The 24,051-nt window shown below is 34.0% G+C and overlaps 1 protein-coding gene across 4 annotated transcripts in view; it reads right to left on the bottom strand.

The window, feature by feature from the left end:
* The window catches only part of Dys (Dystrophin), a 932,899-nt gene that overhangs the window by 368,595 nt on the left and 540,253 nt on the right, over positions 1-24,051 (bottom strand). For all 4 annotated transcript variants that reach the window (XM_090379791.1, XM_090379790.1, XM_090379788.1 and 1 more), the window contains exon 47: positions 17,157-17,341. In XM_090379791.1, coding sequence (XP_090235917.1) covers positions 17,157-17,341 — 185 coding nt within the window. The remainder of the gene's footprint in view (positions 1-17,156; positions 17,342-24,051) is intronic.

Here is a 24,051-nt window from a genome sequence, read left to right on the forward strand (position 1 = left end):
AACAAGAATATCAAGTACTGAATATTAATTATACAGTTATAATTAAACTGAGTGACTGGGTTTAGAGATTGTGAAACTAAAGAGTTTTATTAAGTGTTCTATAAAATTATTATGTTAGTAATAAATTAACTAATGAGAAGATTTAACTATATTTATAAGTTAACTTTTAACTATATATAAGTTAACTATATTTACTTTTCACTTCTATTAAATCACAGAAAAATAAAAAAATTTTAAAAATTCAATTAATTTAAGAAAAAAATCAAATACACCTCAAATGTAATGCACTGCATATGTTACATAACTTATTGATATAAGCAGTTCACTCTGCTTTGAAGCTTCAGTTAAGGCAAACTGCCACCTTATCCAACAGATTTCTTGGACAAGAGAAGAATTGACAATAAGTCAATTATTCTCTTGTTCTCAGCCAAAGGCAAAATCAAGTCCTGGTAAAAAAGCTTGTTTACCTCGCAGATCAATGCTCACTCTGTTATTGTGTATTGAAGACTCCTCTCTAAACATTTTGTGCATAGGCCACAGGTGGTTGTTCCCAACAAGAGTTTAACCCTTTTGCTGCCATCTTAATGAGAGAGAACTCATTCAACATGCCATAATTTTTGGAATGTTAAAAAAATTCAACATTCCAACATCCCCAGAATTCTGAAAATTCATACAAAATAGTTGAAAATTAAAAGTTTGGAATTCATTGTTAAAAGGAAATGCTGACTTTTGTGCTGAACTGTAAATCAGAACAAATCTTAAAATTTTATAAAAAGTTTATTTTTGTACATAAACTAACATCAACACAAGAAAAAATAAAAATAAATAAGATGTTTTTTTTTTTCTTGTGTATAAACAACAAATGCAAAACATTACTGCAACACATTTGTGCCAATACTGAGTTGTTAATTTCATGTGCCTTTATGTATACAGGTGCCTCCATAGCCAGGTGGGCAGGGGCAGCAGTGTGTAGCACACACTTGTTGATTAGACTGGGGTTCGAGCCCATGATCACCAAATATGGAGGATGTGGAAAGGTCAGGGAATGACCACCACATATCCCTGGAGCAACGCTGGTTGACTGCTTAAGAATGACTGCTCATATGCATTAAGGCACATTGTTTGGGTGCATTGTGGCACAACACTCCTACTGCCATTTCATGCATATATGCACTGAGGCAGCAAATGTGTTAGACAGGGAGACTCAATTTTAAAGAAAAGGCTATAGGTAGGTAATCTTAGAGACCCATTTCCAGTAAAAAGCCTTGCAAAAAGTAATAGGTAGATGCCATCATTAAGATTGTGAACATCAATCACCTCACTATTTAACTGTCAGAGACCAGGCAACCACCAGCCTGGCCTCTGACAATTAAATAGGGTGAGAGAATCTTTTTAATCCATTAGTGCACATCACTAATTACAAGTAGTATCCCAGTGGGAAGTCAGTTACCTAGACTTCTTAGCAGAGCACTCTTCCTGAACCACTTGATGTGCTTAATGGAGGGAGTCACTGCTCAGAAATACTGACAAGAAGTGAGCCTTGGGTGCAATATTTTACAGATGCTATTAGCCATAATTATCTTTTATGGATAGTGATGAATGGCCTCATTGAGCTCTGGTGTAGAGTACCAAAAAATCAAAAGGTATACAAAAAATGGAATGGACAATGAGATTAATGGGCATAAATCATATCAAATGTGTATGGAATGCCAATGAAGTCAAAACTGAACATCAAGAACTTAAGAGCAGTCTTCAAACTTGAAATTAGCTCTTCTTGAGAAACAGAACTTGACTAGCTCTTATCTGGGCAGCAAAATATTAAGCATGGAAAAGTATTGTGAGACAAACATAACCATGCTTCACAGAGACTTCTTTTAAGAATATCTAATGAAACATTAACAGACCTGTGAACTTTTAGAAATCAGAAACCATAAAATTTTTAATATAAATCAACTCTCAGCAGAAAGAAAGTGGAAAACATGAAAAGTTTCTCAAAGTGTGCATTTTAGTAAGAATTATGATTAACATTTTAGTGCAAGTTTGTCTGTTCTAATGTATAAACAGAGTTTGTTGTTTTAGTTGTTGTTGTAGCAGGGTTTAGGAGCATCAGCAACTAAGGCCATATTGCTCCGTTTATACTGTCTGTAAATTGTGTGTGTTCTAAAATTGATTTTCTGTTTTCTGGACAAAAAACATGAGTTTAAGGGAGGGAAAACCATGCTACCCTTGCCTAAGACTGACTAACTTGGCCACATTGTGAAAAAAGCCCATAATGTCATCGATGGGACTCAAACTCAGGTCTTTTTCATCTGATGTGGGGGAGGACTGTGATTTTACCAACTGTGCTACCCACATGAGTTATTAGTGTATCTATTATGTTTGTAAATTATGATCTATTGTCAGTTTATCTGTGTGGAAGATAAGCCTAACTGTCAAGGATTCATTAATTATATCAATAAAATATTGGTTGAATTTTTTTGATGTAATTAATGAATCCTTTTTATGAATAAATAATTAATTGCTGCTACTTGTCTATAACATTAGATGTTGATAAAATTAAACAGACATCAGAATTAATATTATTGCAGCTCATCCACACTACAAGCACACCCACTACTTCAGTGCAACAGAGATGTGTTTGAAAAAAAGAATCAAAAATGAAACCTTGCTGAATCTGACTTTTTCAGAATTGTAAAGAAACAATTTTCTGAGTGTTATTCAGACTGTTTATTGAAACATACTGTTTATTCTCTCTCCTCAGCAAAGGAATAAGTTGGGTATCACATTCTGAAAAAAATCAACTGTTATTAAATATTGTAACCGTTAATGCAATGCTCACAAGTACAAAAACAAGGTACCATCCAATAATGTATGAACAACTACTGACATTACCATCAAAACTACCGAAAAAAGAGAAAATAAAAGCATACAGCCACTCTCCGACTTACGTAAGGGTTTCATTCTGCGGAACTCTACATAAGTCGAATTTTACGTACCGGTAAGTTGGAATTTCCCTAAATGCTTATGCAGCACTCGCAACTATGCACGCTGAATTTGATTGAAGCAAAAAAAGAAATGTTCAACGAACATGTAAATAGAATTATTATTCAATTTTTTTTTTTTTTTATCTTATGCACAGGAAAAATTACAAAAGTATACAAAATTACAAAAATTTCAAAATTATAAAATTACAAAAAGAGAGAGGAGACAGGCATAATGTCAGCAAGTTTTACCTTTCGAGCATCATTGCCAGAATTAACTCTCCAGCTGATAAGCATGCCGCTGCAGAAGTTGAGGGCTGTGCAGATTTAGAAGGGGTTTTTTTCCCAACACATCACAAAATTTCTCTGCAGCTGCAGAATCGGCATTGGTGGCTTCACCGCATACTTTATGTTTTGGAAACCAGCATGATGCTTGAACCTATTAAACCACCTATTGCTTGCCATGAACTTGGTTTGGGATTTGCCTACTTATCCTTAATATCTTCATAAATACTTCTTGCTTGAATGGCCTTTGGACTCAGGGGCACTTGCTTCTGAATCTGATTTTCCATCCATATTATTAATAGCTTTTCCGTCTTCGATATAGCAACTGAACGCTGTTTTGCGATCACTGTTGACCTTAAACGCATTGATCCTTCAACATGTTCTTTTATACGCACACTGTCCCATAAAATAGTATTCACTGTTGAAGCAGCGAGACCTAATTCCATGCAACAGATGACAAACTTTGTCCTGCTTCGTACTTCTTAATTAATCATCCATTTCTAAATGAATTTTGTTTTGTTTCCTAGCACTGCCAGCACTTGCACTTTCTGTTGGTCCCATTCCCTTCACCATTGTAATAAGTAAATAGGAATGAAGAGAAGACTCTGAAAATTTATTTGTTTTTTTATATGATTGAAGATTTCAGTGAAGGCAAACTCACTTCACCATAGTACTGTAATGTGAAAAACCACAGAATTACAGTTATCGGTATTATTGCAAATGCAATAAGATAGTTTACTAACCATTTATAATATAATAAACAATAGATTGTGCTAACAGAAAAGCTCAATAAACCGGAAAGTGCAAATTGTTTTTATTGTTTTATGGTAGTGACCTCCAGAAATGTGTTTTAGAAAAATATCACAAAGGCATTCAAAATTGATTCTTATAACAGAATGTATTTTTTGGATGAAAGTGTAGTGCAATTTCCATTGTAAAATTACCTTTTAGAGAGATAAATAGCTTAGTTATATAGTGAAAATTTCAACTTCCGAGGTTTTGGAATGAATTAACAAAAAAAAAAAAAAAAAACCAATGTGTTATTTGGTTCCCTTTACAATACAATCACAATATCTCCATTTATTCCTCCAGGATGCAAAATAAGTTTCCACAATTTTTTTTTTTTAAGTTTGCACTGGCCAGCAAAAACTTATGTCAAGTCAAATATTATATAAGCCGGAGAGTGCCTCTATACCTAATATTCCCCAGGCTAAACATAAGCAGAGCCACGTAAGAGCAATTTTTGATGGTGAAATCAATAAATAAAACATAACAAATATGTATATTTGAAAAATGTTAATAAATAAATAACACAAACCTGGCAAAAATCTGGAAGAAAATAACATTTCCTGGAAAATAGTAAAAGATGCAAAAACCATTTGAAGGATCAGAAAAGGTTTTGCAAAATTATTTTTGATTTCATATCTGCATTAATTTTTTATTTCATGATAATTTTACTCTAATTTCATTTCATTTCCCCATGAGAGAGAGAGAGAGAGAGAGAGAATCCTAAGAAAAAGACGGTTACAGAGAACTGTTGCAACTGATTTGTCACAGCATGCAGGCCAGGGTTAGCAATGCCAAGACACAAAAAAGTGGGGGGAGAAAAAAACTCAGTCCTTGCTTTCCACTTACAGTATGAAGCCATTAGTTGCTGCACCTCCGTATTTGTGCTTTACACACATTTCCTTTCCACAAATTCATGCATAGTCATGACATCCATGATACTGCCATTGCTCTGTTAGTTCTATTTATTTTTCTTAAAACTCTCATTTCTGAAGATTACTATTTTAACAAAAGAATCCATTTTAACCTAACCCAGAGAAGTAATTTACTTTATTTCGATTTACATTTTTAGTTTGGTTTTGTGTTGCTACTACTGACTGTTTATTTCCATACACAAATTTCATCATTGTTCAAATCTGTTATACAGAAAGGTTGTACATCACTATATGACAATACAAATCAGTACACCTCTACTATCAGCTTTCCACTGACTATTTTCCTCCATGTTATGCTATTTCCTGTTAGATATTTAGTTCCACCCATAGTAAAACCTCGTTCGTCTGATAAATGCTTTACATGATCATTCTACATTCCTCTTGGTCTGCCTCTAGGCCTATTATTATTTATTTTTGCTTTTAATAACTGTTTAGGGAAGGAATTTCTTCAGCAATCCCTTCTCTCTCATCCTTTCTATATGCCTATACCATCTTAAGTTTCTTTCACATACTTTGAATGGATGTTAGTTATGAAGGGGTTTTTTTTTTTTTTTTTTTTATTAACTGTTCACTTATTCTACTGTTTATTTCCATGTTCATTTTTATTAGATTCTTGATACACAAAATTACTACCTTATTCTATTTCTGTTTATTTATTAGTTCAGACAATTTTTCTTGCCTCTCCCAACTTTCATAAATTTTATTTTTGTGTGACTGACTTTCATGCCAAATATCTACAACCTCTTTCAAATTTATTCACAGATTCTTAAATCTTTCAAGCTATTATGTAACCAAACAATATCAGCACACAGAATTTAGTATGGGAAGAATTTAGTATGGGAAATGTAAAAATAAGAGCATTTTTACATTTTCCATACTAAATTCTCTCAATAACTTGCATTCTTTTATTAAATGGTCTATGAAAATTATAAAAAGAAAGGGCAATAAGGCATACACCCCCACTCCAAGACCTTTTACAATGGTTTACCATTGGAAAAGATCTCTTCAATCCTAACTGCAGATTTGCCATTTTTATGAACACTTTATTCCCCTTAAAGATTATCCTTGATAGCATATTTTTACAAAATGAGGAAAACAGATTGTTAAATACTTTGTCATATGCTTTTTCAAGATCAATAAATCCTAAATACAGCATTTTATTATATATCCCTGATTATTTTGTATTTTGTCTTATCACAAATATTTAATCCTGAAAACCACTGCTTAACATCTGACTGTTGCCCCATTCCCCTCCCCCAAGATTACATTCAACAATACTGCACTTCTAACCCTCTTTTCTAAGATACTCCACAAGTTTTACAAGGTACATTAAGGAAGCATTTTATAAAGGAGTGAAATTCCTCTGAATTTGCCAGATTCAAATTTATTTCCCTTTTCACATATTGGTATAACTGATGCTTTCACCCAAACTTGCAGAACTGGTCTTCAAACAACTACCTCTAGATAATGTAGTTGTAACTACTGTGACACTATTTTCCCATGAACTTGCACCAATTCAGGTCTAATTTCATCTACACTGTTGCCTTTCCATTCTTGATATTTTATATGGTTTTTTCTAACTGAATATTGGAAATATTATCCATAATTTCCTACATTTCAATCACTTCCCCTTCCTTAGCAACATCTTCAACTCCTTTGTTAAGCATTACAAAGTATTTTCTCTATACCTGTATAACATACTATTTTGCTCCATACTTCTAAAATATCACTTTTTATTTTCTTAATTATGATTTTTAATTAAATATCAAAACAATTCCCCCCACCCCCCAATCCTGATATTTGTTTTCCATATTGTTCCAAACAACTTCCCAAAATTTTCCTTTAACCTCTTTCACACATATTTTATTCCTATTATAGTTTTGTTTTCTTTATATTGAAATAAGGATTCATTGGCTTTATTTCAAGTTTAATTTTCTCTGAAAGCATTTTTAACTTCTTCAGTCCACACCATGCCATTCTGAATTTCTTGTCTTTACAGACCTTCTCTTCATACACTTCTTTTGCTACTTCTACTAATGTTTTCTTAAATTTTTACTATTCTTCATCACATTCATGATAGCATCAGGAATGTCATTTAATTTTGAATAAAAAGGTTTCTACATTTAATGATTGTTGACAAATCTGAGAGCATTTTTATTTTTGTTTACCACTTATTTTTGAAGGTACTGGTAACCAGTACCACTTTTTAAAAATGGTACTGGTTACCACTGTTAATTCGCTTAATACAAGAGAATGGCCACTTCCAATCTTAAATCCTCTATATATATTCTTGTATCTTCAACTACATATAACACTAGCAGTCACAGACCAAAAAGGTGGGGGGATGAAAAATTGAACAAAATTTTCATTTTAATGCAGGAGGTTGGAATCCTTTTTATCTGTTATTTTTCATTATATTCAAAATTCTCACTGTTAGTTTCTTATTTCAAAATTATGATATTGTTTTGATTAATTTATATTTTAGTTGTTGGAATCTTTTATACTTGAGGTTTGATATAAATTCTTGTATCTTCATTTACAAGAACTCTTATCCCCCACAGAGGCAATGCTAACAGATATTTATATTTCTATATTTTTAGTTAATTTTTACATCTTTTCTGGTCAGGAAGGCTTACAGGTTTTCATAGTGTAGGGCTGCAGCTAGTCATATAGATATTTCTGGGTTGAAGGGATTATTGAAACACTGTGTTCATCCCTTGTCCACTGAAGTGACTTGTAGCCTTCCCCAAAAAGATGGGGCAACAGCAGCCAAATTTTCTTCTACATTCTCTTGAGTATCTTTTTGCCACCTTTTATATATATATTGCACAAACTCCATTAGATTATTTCTTTTCAAAATGCATTTATTTGTGAGAGCTTTAGTTCATTAAAGGAGGTACAGTGGAGCATCGGTTATCCGGAATAATTTGAAAGGCTTATCTTTTTATTAACGGTAGTACAGTACGCTCCGGTTACAGTGATCCGTTTGCAAATTGAATTTTGATTATAATAAGCAAAAGATCGAGTTTACTACCCATTTATAACAGATTGTACAAACAAAAAGCCCAATAAACTGTAAACTTCACATTGTTTTTACTGTTTTATGGTTGTGACCTCTAGAAATCAATGTGACCTTCAGAAACGTGCTTTAGAAAAATATCACGGAGACTACTGGGTTTTCTCAGAAACCATGAGTGAATTTTAGATTAGTTTAGCTCCAGATTCGGTAAGAATAATATTGGCCCGAAACTGCGCGATTTATTATTTTTCTCAATTTTTTACGGTAAAATGTGAACAAAAAGAAAGTGTGTAGTTTTAACATTGCAACAAAAAACAGACATTGTTAATAGAATTAGAAAAGGTGAAAATTTAGAAAATTTCCCCAAAGAGAAATTTTCTAAATTTCTCTAATGTGGGGACTTCAACAATTTATGACATCAAGAAATATTTCAATGCTATAACAGAATTTGTATCGATTATGGATAATGAAGGAGGCTCTAGCAGGAAAAAGACTATGTCGAAACCTGAAAATGCCACTTTAGAGAGTGCACTCACTTTATTTTTTTGTTTTCTTCAGAAACAAAATTTAGGTGAAACAGTGTCTGGCCCAATGTTGTGAAAAAGCATTGGATTTTAATCGAAAATTAATAGGTAATGAAGATTTTAAGGCAAGCACAGGTTAGCTCAAAAACTTGAAACTGAGACACGGTATAAGTGGGCGCCTCCGTAGCCAGGTGGGAAGGAGCAGCAGTGCGTAGCACATGCTTCTTGATTAGACCGGGGTTCGAGCCCGTCACCACCAAATACGGAGTATGCGGAAAGGTCAAGGAATGACCACCGCATATCCCGGAGCAATATGGCCTTAGTTGCTAATGCTCCTAAAAACCAAATAACAAACAAACAAACAAACAAACAAACGGTATAAGTGAACTAGATATTAAAGGTGAGAAACTTTCTGAAGACAAATCGGCAGTGGTGTCCTTTAAAAGTAAGTTTGCTACAGTTATAGCAAATTAAGAGAAAGAAAACGTTCATAATGTTGATGAGACAGGCTTATTATGGAAAGCATTACCGAGAACAACCTTAGCCACTAAAAGAGAAATGCCTGCACCAAGGTTTTAAGATGAGAAAACAGTGAGTTACAATTGCTATGTGTGCAGATGCTACTGGGATGCACAGATTGTCCGTGCTCATTATCGGTAAGTCGAAAAAACCAAGAGCATTTAAAAATCTTTCTAATTTTCCTGTTTTGTATAAAAATTATAAAAATGCCTGGATGGATGTTTCTGTTTTCTGAGATTGGGTTATAATTTTTTTTTTATTTAATTAATCTTATTTAATTTAATTGTATGGTAAAATTTTTCCGGTAAGATTAAATTTAAATCTTACCAGAAAAATTATCCGGAAAATTTTCTGGTTTGATTATCCAGAAGAGGTCTGACATAATTTATTCCAGATAACTGATGCTCTACTGTATATTGTTTTGCTGGTTGACCACAAGTTTTTCACTTCTGGTAATTCTCTTCTAGTCAGTTATATAATTTATTTAGGACAAATCTGAAAGAAGACTTACCATCTCAATGACATTTTATAGTTATCCTTTTTTTTCTCCAACCACTTCATTCACCTTATACATGGGTAAACTTTATTTATCTCTTAAAATATCATTAAATTTTTATTTTAATTATCATGCAACTGATACATTTGAATTTCTCAGGTATATCATCTTACCTTAATTTCAACAGTACTGCAGTATGAATTAGCTAAAACTATATCTACAATGTATGCTGACATTTTAAATAGCCTAACATAGTATAACTGCGAGAACAGTGTATAGATAGTGTAATCATAGAGAATTGTGTAACTCTTTTGTGTTTACCATAGAATTTCTAATAATTACATTTCTTTTGCTGGGTTGACATACTCATGATGAATCAAATTTTAAATTGTTATTGCCAGAGTTATACCTTTTTCACATCATGCATGTAGTGCTATTATAATGAAAGAATTTTTAAAGTAAATCAAAATGTTTCTCTTTAAAGATATTTTCTAAACAAATATGTGAAAGTAGGTTCATCAAAACAAGCTAGAAACAATGAGCTATATTATATGTCTTTCTATGACAAAAACAAATCTTCTCTCCCATAAAAGCAAGAAAACAGCATTTTATTCTTTATAAAACTAAATTTTACTAAAACCATTTTGCCTTTTTTTTACCATTTCTTAAAAATATAAACCATTTAATAGTATAAACTAAAAAAATAATATAAACCACTTTAAAGTGGAAAATGGTCTCCTCACCACAAAACCTTCCTTGTGTAGATCACCCACCAGTGATTGTCAGCCTTTCTTGAATTGCCATAATCATACATGGGCTTGAGCCCAACACACAGACATCTGTCCATAAATTTTCTCATCCTCTCAAGTTTGTGAGAAGATGCAAACACAACTTGATGTTTATTTATTATTCAACTTACAATATCCTGGAAAGTGCAGTGTGAAAACAACTCACTCTAAGAAGGAGCACCCAAGAATACATGCATATACATACTTACCTTTTATGGCTTCCTGAAACTGACTATTCATGCATGCCCAACAAATTGATGATTCATATATCTACATGTTAATGCATGCACAGACATGAAGATGAACCTAGATGCATCTTTTGAATGTTTCAAAAGCTCAGAAATTTTGAATCACAAGTAATTATGCTTCTTTATAAATAATTTTTTATGAGGTATCAAACACATTCAAGCAAAATACTGCTTGAATGAGTGCTATTGGCCATATCAAACAAGGAAGGCAGGCTTTTGTGAGGGAAAAAAAAAAAAACCCCTACCCGAATGTTTCCCCAAGCCAATGGCCTCACCTACCCATGGAGGCAACTTATTCCAATGCCGACCGGGCTAGCCAGGTGGGTAAAGTGCCTGCCTGGCAACCCAAAGGTCGCGGGTTCGAATCCCGCCTCGGGCTTGGATCAAAGTACTGCAAAAACCTTGGGAGGTGCATTATTGCCACAGAAGCCGATGCGCCAACAACTACAAAAAAAAAAAAAAAAAAAGCAACTTATTCCAATGATTAACAACTTGCTGACTAAAGGAAAACTTCCCATAATCCAATCTATAACTGTTCCCCCTCCTTAGCTTCAAATCATGTCCCCCCAGTTCTAGTGTTCATTAATTTTAATATCCCCTCTCAAAGCTTTATAAACTTCAATGAGATTCCTTCAAAGGCATCTAGTTAAAAAGCTTTAGTCCACATATCAAAGTTTCTCTTTATACAAGTGCCTTTTTGTTAACCTTTACCAGGTACATTGGTATCTTTGGCTTTTTCAAAAAGCTGGATGTCATTTGTTTGTGCAGCTTCCACACCAGAACACAGCATTCCAAGAGTGGTCCCACAATTGCCTTATACAGTCAAATTATAACCTCCCTATCTCTATAAGCAATTGTTCAATAAATCATTGATAGAGGTTGTCCTTGCTGCCTGTCTACAATACAAGAAAAGCTTCCACTATCACTTCTAAAACCAAAAATAAATATTCAAATGAAAGCAAGTGTTCTTATCTTTGAAAATGTTAGTATAAAATATGCCATGTGACATACTGATGTATCAGTGAATGACAGTTTAACCTTTATTTGAAGTCAAGAATATTATTTCTTCATGTGGCATTTCTAACATATTGATACTGTACAAATGACATACCCACAAGTTCCAGTCTATCTGTGAGAAATTCTAGGCCCCCATGATAACACATTCATATATACTTTCCCACCCTCTGTCTACCTAAACTATTATCCTAAATTTTCAGGTATAGGAGTACATGTACTAGGAGTTTATATCAACAAATTGTTGATGATAAAATAATATCAATTAAAGCCAAAGTTCTTATTTTGTATTTATAACTAAATGCATATCGCTAAATATGAACATAGCCACAACCACTTGCTAGGATATCTGCCATCTTCAATGATGTCCTACTTCAAAATCAGGCAATGCTGCTAGGCACCCACAGCACTTACCATAACTTTGGGCAGACCCATAACTGAAAACCATCAGATATGGCAAGACTGGTGAACATGATTACAATTCAAAGATAAAAACTGCCATATCTTAGGCATGTTCTTCTAGAATGTGTGCCATCAACAGTATGTGATGGTGTTATGCCACAAGTAATAATGGCAAGAAACATTTGGCATGAAATAATGGCATGAAACATTTTTATACAAATGGTCTGTTGTTGTTGTTATTTTGGTTTTTAGGAGCATTAGCAACTAAGACCATATTGCTCCGGTGCAGTGGTCATTCCCTGACCTTCCCGCATCCTCTGTATTTGGTGGTGACGGGCTCGAACCCCGGTCTAATCAAGAAGCGTGTGCTACGCACTGTTGCTCCTTCCCAGCTGGCTACGGAGGCGCCAAATACAAATGGTCTGTCTAGTTAATAATGTTCCTTACTGTTCTTCTGTGACAGATGTTCTAACTGCATAGTGTAGCTGTAAATCCACTACACATCACTTTCTTCATTTATTTATTTATTTTTTATTTATTTATTTTTTTTTTTAGGAGCATTAGCAACTAAGGCCATATTGCTCCGGGATATGCAGTGGTCATTCACTGACTTTTCCGCATCCTCCGTATTTGGTGGTGACGGGCTCGAACCCCGGTCTAATCGAGAAGCATGTGCTACGCACTGTTGCTCCTTCCGACCTGGCTACGGATGCGCCACTTTCTTCATTATGAATAGGGGTGGTGGTGTCTAATGTACACTGAAGAATTTGGGTCCATCTAATGAAGTGAATTTCACTGTTCTACTCCAGTTCTAGGAATAAAAGAAATTGAAATGCAAATTCAAGATGGCAATCCAAATCACATCTTGAAGGACCTGGGACTCTGTGATCTTGGGAATTTTCACAGGTGTGAACCAGAGTACCACTTCTTGTGGTACTCTAGTCCATTTAGATTTTTGATGTATTATGTCTGCACAGGTGCAGGCTCATGGGTTGATATGCATGTTGAGCAGGCTGAAAACATGGAACTTCTGCTTTATTCAGCTGAAGAGGCCTTTAAGAATCCTTTAATTATCTTTGGAAGCACCTCTAAAAGTGCAATTCAGTTAAAAACCTTGCAGGCTTACCTGGCATGGACTGATACTTCATTCCAACAGTAACATGAGGCAAGGAAGCAAAGCGTACATGGATTAAACTTTTATATATATATATATATATATATATATATATATATTTTTTTTTTTTTTTTTTTTGTTTTGGCTCACACCAGCCAAAACAAACAAACAAACAAACAAAAAAAAAAAAAAATTGCCCACTTCATTTGCCCATTTCCCCCCAATAATCTGTCCAACCCTTCTTTAATTTTATCAAACTACCCACTTTCACAACACTGTGTGAAATTTTTATTCCAACAATCAATTACCTTTGGCAGAATGCACATCTAATCTGTAGCTATGTAGTGTCCAGAGACTGTAATTTACAGAACTCCAATCTTTCTTGGTAAGAATATCCTTTTGTCCCTGATCTAACTAATCGTCTTGCTCCTCTCTGCATCCTTTCCGACAGATCTGTCTTTCCAAAAATGAGATTTCCACACATATCTATGCAGTATTCATTTTGGGCCTAATCAATGTCTTATACAACAGGATAATCACCTCTCTGTCCCTGCTGGCAAATTGCTGTATATCACTGCCAGAATCCCATGAGCTGTTCTAGCAACCTGTTTGCACTGTTCGGGGAATTCATGTAAGATTATACAATTACTAAATGGTATGTTATTCTGAGATTACTGCTACCCACATACAGTACTTTGCATTTATCAAAGTTAAATTTATCTGCCATCTAGACTTAGTTTATCTAGACTTTAAAGTAGCATACCTTGATTACTGCCATTTAACAATGTGCCTACCTTTGTATTATCAGCAAACTTAGACATCAGATTAAAAATACCAACATCAATATCATTAACAAATATAAAAAATGTAAAGGATTCAAAACCAACCACTGTGGTATCCCTCCAACGTATTACATTAACTCATGAAGGGCAGTGACCACATACAGCCACTTTTTCTATCCTACTACTTAACACTCCCTTTATAATTGGTGTAAATTGTTCCTAATGCCATATTTATTCAATCTATACAACAATTACACAGTGGTACAGTATCGAAGGCTTTACTGAAATCTAAGTATATTATGTCAAAATTATTCTTTGCATCTAGTTCCGTTGTTAAGCTGGTCAAGCATGATCTCCCTTTAACAAGATCAAAGTGTAATTGCCTTATGATTTCATCTCTATCAAGAGCATTTTGCATTACTTCCTTAAACACTGATTCCATTACTCCATTATTTTCTTTGGTACTGTACCCACTTCACCTTTTGAACCACCCTTGTGAATAGGAAATGCATTTGCACAACAAAAAAAATTTAGTACTTTAAGAGATTAAGAACATTAGTTTTTTAACAATAGTAATATTAGTTAGCCCATAAAGGCTGTTAAAATTAAAAACATGTCAGTCAATTATAACCTTGGCAAAAACAAAATTCCTTCCCTTTACCATATGGACAGTCATTATTTCTTTGAATAAATTCCGAATTAATAAAGGTTTGTTTACTTGAAGATTCTTAATGCATGATGAATCACTGTTGATAACCAGACCAAGAATATAACTTTCTCTTGTTGCCTCTCTAACATGATTGTGTAGAAAACAGTCATCCAGCAAATCAAGAAATGTTCTGCTACTGATCAAGCTACCAATCCATGGCTCAAATCTGAAAAGTTGAAATCTCCAATGATAAGATACTAATTTTTTGGCCCACTTTATTTGTATCTGTATAACTGTTCATATCTCTATCTGTATAGCTCTTCACAGTTATTTGGCCTATAACAGACTCTTACTCTCTCTCCTTTGTTTCCAAGTGTTTATGTCACATGAGAATGATTCAACATTATACTGGCAACCTGTGTCTACTTGTACTGTTTTATAATCTATGTGCTTTTTAACCAAAAGCATAAATCCCTCCCCTCCATCTTGTCTGTTCTTTCTGTACACATTATAATTGCAATTTTTAAATTCTTCATCCCTAATATTAATGACACCATGTTTCTGTTGTACCTACAATGACTACATCAATACTTCAAACTCAAATTTATTTACTATACTGCTAGCATTAGTATATAATGCAAATAAATGTGTGCTGTTTGCATTTTTAGTAACTCCAACACAATCCATAATTGCTAGAAATAATAACTATTTAGGAACCAAAAAGATTATGAAAGAGAAAAATAAAGAAAAAGAAACAAACAAACACCCATTACTATGGAAATGAATATTAAAAATGTTACCTATACTGCAGGTATTCCAAGTTAAGGAAAACTTTTTACTGTGGACTATCAGGAAAATGTAAATGTGATGTAGGATGGAAATAAAATTTATTAATATTTTTAATTTATTTTTATAAATTTATTAATAAACATTTTTATACAGAAACATTCATGAAAGTTTCCCTTAACTTGCAGTATGAAATACCTACAATCAATGTTGAGTTCCATATTTATGGCTTTTTTCTTTTCCCCATTTAAAAAAAATTAAAAAAAAAAAAAAAAAAAATTTCCCTTTCTTTGATTTTTAATTCTAATAGCAGTTAGAATCTGCTATTCTAACAAATAAAAATAAAACTTCAAAAAAATTTAAATATTTATTTTAATTACATGAGCATTACATTTTGATTAATCTGGGAATTCCTTAATTGACATAATCAGTTTCAATTTGCATCACTGATTTTTTTGTAGTTGAAGTATAGTTATAAAAATTTTTATGGCCCCATGTTTTTGCAAATTACACCAACATGTTTGCATCCATTTTAATTTTCCATAGTGTTTTGGTTTCAGCTCCAATTTTGTTTTCCCCCCACCAACATCAAAGAATTAAATGAGGTAGTCCTTTTTCCCAAAAATATGATAAACCAGTGTACTACAGCACACCAGTAGTTTTAACTTTTTTTTTTTTTTTTTTTGATGTTTCTGCTAAAGGGTTAACTAGTTTTCACTGATTTTTTATAATAATTCATTAAGATGTTTAGTTATGAATTTTTTAACAAATTCACAGCTTGGTCTCCACAATAATGTTTTTTTTTTTTTTTTTTTTTTTTTAATTGTGTTTCATTATCTTATTTTGTTTGTTTCACATTTTTATGTAAATTCTACAGTATGGCTAACTTACTGTTTGAATTGAAGCATCAGCCCATGCCAGGCAAGACCATTATATTATGTTTCCCAACTTTGATAATGTCATATTTTAAAATTGTAAGTTTAAAACTAAACCTACACTTTAGAAGAGCTATGATCCAAAGTATTAAGACTACTTCAAAAACTGAAATGTGCAAAGTTAATAACACAGGGTGAATAATACAGTTAGTCTACCTTTTTAACGTCTTCAGATATATGTATATTAATATTTATATGCAATTTTATTTATCAGAGATTGACTGTTATGAACATTTTTTTAATGTTATGGTTTTATATTTTACTTTAAGTTGATTAATTAACCTTTTTTATCTACATTTTTCTTGAGCTACATATTTGGTCTGTGGGGCCTGGAGAATAACATAAGTAGATCTAAGTTTTGAAGGCCACTTCAAGCGATGTTCCTTTATGTACCAACTGTTTTGAAATTTTTCTAGTATGTGCTGCCATCTCTTATTTGTGCTTCCAATTAATTGTAGACACAATTTAGACATGTGGCAGAAAAAAATAGCTTTTAAAATCAGAGCAGAAAATTACAGTTAATGACTTCAATTGTCTGATTTGGACTTAAAGCTGAAAATAAAGAATTTTGGAATTCATATTCAAAATTTGATAAAACTAGTTAAACAATTAGATGTAAAGAATACTGCTGCATCAAAAAATTTACAAATATTTTTTGAATTTTTTAAAATTCTTATTTGATTTTTGACAATAATTTTACTTTAATATTGAGCAATAATATCGAAATAGGAACTTATTAATATTTAAAGCATTGAAGTTTCCATTTTTGCAAATGAAAATTTCAAAATTCTATAAAATAACTTCACAGTGCCTGCTACTATGAAAATTCACAGATCAATCCATCTACGTCACACACTCATCACTGAAAAAGTTATTGAACAATAAAAATATACCTGAACTCGCTCGGCAGCTAATACAATAGCATTCTGGTCTGTGACATCCACTATTTGTGTCTGAAGCTCAAGGTCTTGAGTATCTACCCATTCTTGTAGTTCCAGAACAAGATTTGCTAATTCTTTCAGGGGGCCAGCAGGTGGAACAGATGTTAACAAAGAACTATATGCTGTAGGCCGACGTTCTATTAAGCAAGAAAATACTAGTTGAAAATTAATTACTAATTGAAAATCAATTAGTGTGTTCTGAATGCTCTCTTAAAATCATGAAATTTAAAAGATGACTATGATATCTAAGACTATGGTACCAAATTAAAAGAATATTAATTGTACTACTTTTTCAAATTAAAAGAATATTAATTGTACTACTTTTTCAGACAATATTACCTACCAGTCACTCTTAACTGACAACTGTAAGAAATCAACTTCAAGTAATAAATAATAATACTATATCAAGTGTATAATGATATACACTCCTTTTTCCAAGAATTGAATTGCTGTTCAAAAATCAGCTGTAAACCAAGGCAAATATCATGGTGCTACACCAAATTCTCCAAAAATTAATTAACTATAATAATTCAAAAATGCACAGACATACTTACTCTTTATATGGAACTTGCCTCTAGGCCAGTGTTTCTCAACTTGTGTGCCACAAAAAATTTAGTTTCCGCCTTTAAAGAAAAGTTGTGTATGGAAAAAATGTGTAAATGAAAAAAAAATTTAGAAATGTTTCCCTTGACTACCAAAATGAATTATACTAAACCAATTTATTTAATAAATGAAACATTAGAGCTGTTAAAGACAAAAATTGGACATTATCCTTCCATCCCTTGATGATAAAAAATATTTGTGGGTACAAGATCCATTTGCAACAAGAAACCTTCCAACGTTAGAATTCACCCAAGAGAAAGAAGAATTGGCTGAAATTTGAAGTGACCAGATGTTGGAAATTCATTTTAATAACACTAATATTAGCAAATTTTGAATCAAATTTCAAAATGAATTTCTGCATATTTCAGAAAAGGCGATTAGAATTTTATTGCCATCTCAATAGCACTGCCCGCACCCTATTCTCCAGGGCCTGGAGCCATTCCAGCACCGACACAATTAGACGTAACGAGATCTCCCGTGTGAAGGCAGACCTAACCAGATGCGGTTATCCATCCCATGTACTAAACAGATGCTTGTTACAGGCAGAAGAACTTACATTCAACCCAAGACCTCCGAAGCAAGTCGGCATATCGTCCGCCTACATTCCGTACTATCCAGGAGTGTCAGGACGTATCTCGAAGATCCTTAGAAGTTACAACATCAAATGTGTACAATTACCCGGTAGGAACCTACGTTCACTTGTCTCCAGTGTGAAGACCCCTGTCACACCTGTCTTACGCAGCAATGTGGTGTACCGTATCACCTGTAAGGCCTGTAACAGTTGCTACGTAGGTGAGACATCGAGACTTCTCCAGGATCGCCTCACAGAACACGACAGAGCAATCCGGCTTGCCGAAACTGACCAGTCCGTGCTCGCAGAACATTTTTAGGCTACCAACCACGATCTTGACCCCAAGCGCGACTTTGAGATAGTGGACCACGCGCGACACTTTCGCCACCGCCTATGGCTAGAGTCACTAAACATAATAAACAACCCTAAGGCATTAAATCGCCAGAAAGGCATGCGTCTGCATCCCATCCTAGAGACAACCGTTTTATTGATGGATGATCACTGGCGTAAGGCAGCACACGTCCGTGCTACAACAATGACGCATGATTAACGTGCCACACTTTGCTTGTAGTGTATTCAAATTTTATATTAACTTATCAGTTGATAAAGGGACACGCGTTCCGAAAGCTACTGGTTTTTGTACTTATATTTTATTTGTACTTTATTTGTTAATAAATATCTGGGTATAACTGTATATATCTGTATTTGAAATTTTATTGCCGTTTGCCACTTCCGACTTGTGCCAAACAGGGTTTTCCATTTTAAACAAGATTAAACAAAAAAAAAAAAGAGAGAGAGAGAGAGACTAAAGTCAGTAGAAGAGGAGCTGAGAGTAAGCCTATCCACAATAAATCCTCATATTAAAAAACTGTGTGCCTCCCATCAAACCCAACTGTCATTGATTAAACATTGTCAACATTGATTAAAATGTTATAATTGTATTTTTGTTCGTTTTTATATAATTGTGTTAATTTTTTACATATTTTGTTTTAAATTTCATGTCATCATCATCCAGTCTTGTGACTGGTCACTTCCTCTGATGAGCTGTCTCCACCTTAGTCTTTTCCAGTTAAAAAAAAAAAAAAAAAAAAAAAAAAATTTTTTTTTTTTTTTTTTGAACATGCATTTCATGAATGTTCAAAAATTTCTTTGAAATTTCATGTAATTCATGTATGTTCAAAAAAGAGATATTAAAAGCATTTAAAACAAATAATAAGTGTATTATTATACATACCAAACATAAATAACTTCCGATTTGTGAATATGTGAGTATAGTAGTGATTGTAGTGTGAAATGTGCCGCAAAATTTTAGCATCTTTAAAAGTGTGCCGTAGCAATGAAAACGGTTGAGAAACTGCTCTAGGCATTACTGGACTATTATATGGAATTTAAAGGAATTATAAGAAATAAATTTAGTATACTTATTATAATAGTTAAAAATAAAAGAAAGAAACCATTCAAAGACAATAAGGCTACTATAGCTGAGTAGTAATGTAAAATTTTAAAATGTTTCTAAGACTACTTAAAAATTGAAGGAAATGCTCTTAACATCATTTTTAATTGTTATCTTGTCTTTTATGATTGTCAGTACTATGTCTGAAGGGTATCCAAGGCATGAATGATGCTTATGAAGGTAATTAAGCACTCTGAAACAGCAATTAATTACATCAATCTTTGTATCCACTGTTATGATTCTACCTCTCTTGGAAGCAGAAACATGTCCTGTACTTCTTCTCTTATCAGATTTTTTTTAAGTGACAGATTCAACAAAAAAAACATGCAAACAATATGCAGTTTTCATATTCACACTAGCATCATAACACAGACTAAATTACTCTAAGTCAAGATTTAAAAAAAATACCTGTTTGGTAATCACCATTTCACCATTACATAATCACCACTTTTTTGACTTTAACCCTATAACTGCAGAAATCTGAATTATGCAAGCTAATAAATATTAATATGTTCTGTAAAATAAATACTATTGCAGACAAGAAACTATTTTATATAAATACAGTAAAGTATAAATATACAATAATATCAATAACCGAGCAAAGAAAGTATTTTATATATCAGCCCAAATGGCTGGCTGGCTGAGTGCTGTAAATAAGGAGCTTTGCTCCACACTCGCAGCACTCATTAGCCTTAACTACATGTTCCTTAATTAGTAAAATATCATAAGATCAAAGCAATATAAGTCAATCATTGTAAGTCAAGCAGTGACTGAATTTTAGTAAGGTTAAACTCTAAAGTTACTCTTGAGAAGTTAAAAATATTTAGGCAGGTGAAAAACTGATGCTCTTCTAAGTAGTCAATCACCTCAATATTACATAACACTAAAATACTTTGCATTTTTGTTATTTTGTTATGTAATTTTTCTAATAATAAAATTGAACCAACTTTTTTTATTTTATTTTGTGATGCTTACCCTATGCAGAACATTAGCATTAGTAGAGGCATATGATGCAAGAAAGCAAGTGTATACAGCATCAGCCAAAAAAAAAAAATCATCTCATTTTACCGATCCAATAGCTCCAAATGTTTGTCTAGTTCTGCCTTGAATTTATTTAAGCTGTCAACTCCTACAACAACAGATGGAAGCTTGTTCCAGCAATCAACCACATGCTGACTAAAGGCAAATTTCCGCACATCTATTCTACAACTGTCTTTCCTCAATTTGAATTTCTGTCCCCTCATGTGATTAATCTAGACAAGAGAAAGAAACCCATCAGCAGTGAGCTTACTCAAACCATTCAAAGCATTATACACCTCAATCAGACCACCTCGAAGATGCAGTGCCTAGTCACCAGACACTGTAATTTGCAAATCTTAAACCTTTCTTCATAAGAGCAACCCTTTGTTCCATTCACTAATCTTGTTGCCCTTTTCTCTACTGTTCCAGGAACTCTACACCCTTCCTAAAATGAGGCCTCCAGACCTGTACACAGTACTCAAGGTGTGGCCTGACCATGCCTTATACAAGGGGATAATCACCTCCTTATCCCTGTTAGAAAAATTCCTGTATATCATTGATAAGACACCATGAGCTACCCTTACAGACTGTCTGACTGCTCAGAAAACTTCATATCTGACAGCCAAATTACCCCAAATCCTTTTCATACTCTACCACCTTGAGTGTAGTTCCATACAGTTGATACATTACTCTGGGGTTACTGCTACCCACATGCAATACAGGCGCCTCCGTAGCCAGGTGGGAAGGAGCACCAGTGAAGGAGCACCATTCTTGATTAGACCGGGGTTCGAGCCTGTCACCACCAAATATGGAGGATGCGGAAAGGTCAGGGAATGACCACCGCACATCCCCGGAGCAATATGGCCTTAGTTGCTACTACTCCTAAAAACCAAATAACATGCAATACTTTACATTTCCCTAAGTTAAACTTCAGTTGCCACCTCTGAGCCCATCTGCTCAACGTTTCTAGATCCTCTTGCAGTAGCATACTGTCATTAACAACCCTGCCAGCCATTGTATTATCTGAAAACTTGGACATTAAGCCTGCTATACCTTCATCAATATCATTAATAAATACAGAAAACAACAATGGACATTAGTCATTAGTCAACAATGGACATTAGAAATAACATTAGTCCACAAAGAGCAGTGTCTATTGACTGCCACTCTGTCTTCTCCCACTCAACCATCCCTTTATCCATAGCAGCATTCTGCCATACTACTCCAATTTGTACAGTAGTCTTCCATGTGCAACAGTATCAAAAGCCTTCCTAAGATCCAAATGAATGATATCAAAATTATCTTTTGCATCCAGTTCCTTTGTGACCAGATCATAGTATCCAATCAAATTGGTAAGACAAGACTTTCCCTTAACAAACCCATGCTGTGTCTGAATTATTACTTCAGTCTTGTCTATATGATCCTGCAATGCATCTTTAACCAGTGACTCCATTATTTTCCACGGAACAGAAGATAAAAACTAACAGGTCTGTAATGCTTGTGTCACCCTTTGATCCTCCTTTGTGAAATTGGGGTAACATTTGCACATCTCCAGTCCATGGGTACATCCCCTGAATCCAAGGAATCTCTCATAATTATGGATAATGGTTTGCTTACTTCCTTTGCTGCCTCCTTTAATATAACTGGATGTTTACCATCCACCCCAGGTGCCTTTCTTATGTTTCTCTTCAACAATTTCTCCTCTACTTTGCTCTCAGTTATAACAAAATCATCTAGCTCACTGCCAGAGCTTTAATTCATCTCTGGCATTCCCCTCCCTGAATAACTCCTCATGTGTGAATGTAGATGCAAAATACTCATTTAGTTTGTTAGCTATCTAGCAGGATCATCAACAGTTGAACCACTGATATCAAGTGGACCAATCTGATTCATCCCCTTCTTTTTAGAGTTTACATAAGTAAAGAACTCTTTGCTATTTTTCTTTGCATCCTTTGCCAAAGATTTCTCATAATCTGCCTTTGCTTGCCTAACCTCCTTTGTGATTTGGTTACGGACCACATTATCTATCATAGGCTTTCATGTCACCTGTTAATTTATATGTATGCCATGCATTTTTCTTCTCTGCCACATGTCTCATTAGTTCATCTGACATCTATTTAGGCCTAAACCTTGAACAATATTTCTTAGGTGGTATGAAAAGTCTAGTAGCTTCCAAGATTATTTCTTTGAATGCTTTCCATTTTGAATTTTCTGTTGGTAACATCATCAGCGGGTCCCACCGTATAGAATTTAAATACTGTCTCAGACCACCGTAGTCACCTTTACGAAACCAAAAAAACCCTTCCCTTTACCCCTGGTGGTAGTTACCTCTTTGAGTAAATTTCACTTCAGCACACTGTGCTCACTGCCACCCAGTGTTTCCTTTATCTGCAGATTCTTAATGCATGAAGAATCACTACTGATAATAAGATCAAGGGTATTATTCCATTTGGTTGCCTCTCGAACATGCTGCTGTAGAAAACAAATGAACCAATACACCCTCAAAATCCTTGCTAGCGTGCAAATGATCAATACATAAGTTCCAGTCAATATCTGGGAAATTAAAATCCCCCCCCCCCATTATAAGACAATTTGATTTACTGGCCAACTCAATTTCTCTGTACAGCTGTTCATTATACTCATCAGTGCCATTAGGCCTATAGCACACTCCTACTCTCAATTTTGCTTTCCCAGTGCATATAACACACCAAACTGACTCAACACTGCCCTACCTACCCATGTCAACTGGATGCACTTCCTTATATTTTATGTGTTTCTTAACTAATAGCATAACCCTTCCTATCCAGTCTATCCTTCCTGTACACATTGTACTCCCCAAATTCCAATTCTCGATTCCTTATAGCTGTGTGACACCACGTCTCTGATATCCCAACAATATCTGCCTTTGATGTTTTAACCAGCACCTCAAATTCACCAAATTTATTTACTACACTCCTAGCATTGGTGTACACTCATTTATACATGCACCTGTTCTTATTCCTAGCCAATCTAATACAGCCGATGTATTTACTTGTTCTGCAATGACTTCCAGCAGTCTCTGAAATCCTGAGCACCTTATTTTTCAGGATGCTGTTCATTACAATAGAAACAGTGCAAGAGTCACTTTCACCTCTGCCAGCAGCTCCTGTTAATCTATTAGTCTGTGTTTCACCCCAAGCTAACAGTTTTCCGACCCACCT

The sequence above is a fragment of the Mastigoproctus giganteus genome, chromosome 8 (genome assembly GCF_048544385.1).
Source record: "Mastigoproctus giganteus isolate SK-2022 chromosome 8, ASM4854438v1, whole genome shotgun sequence".
NCBI lineage: Eukaryota > Metazoa > Arthropoda > Arachnida > Uropygi > Thelyphonidae > Mastigoproctus > Mastigoproctus giganteus.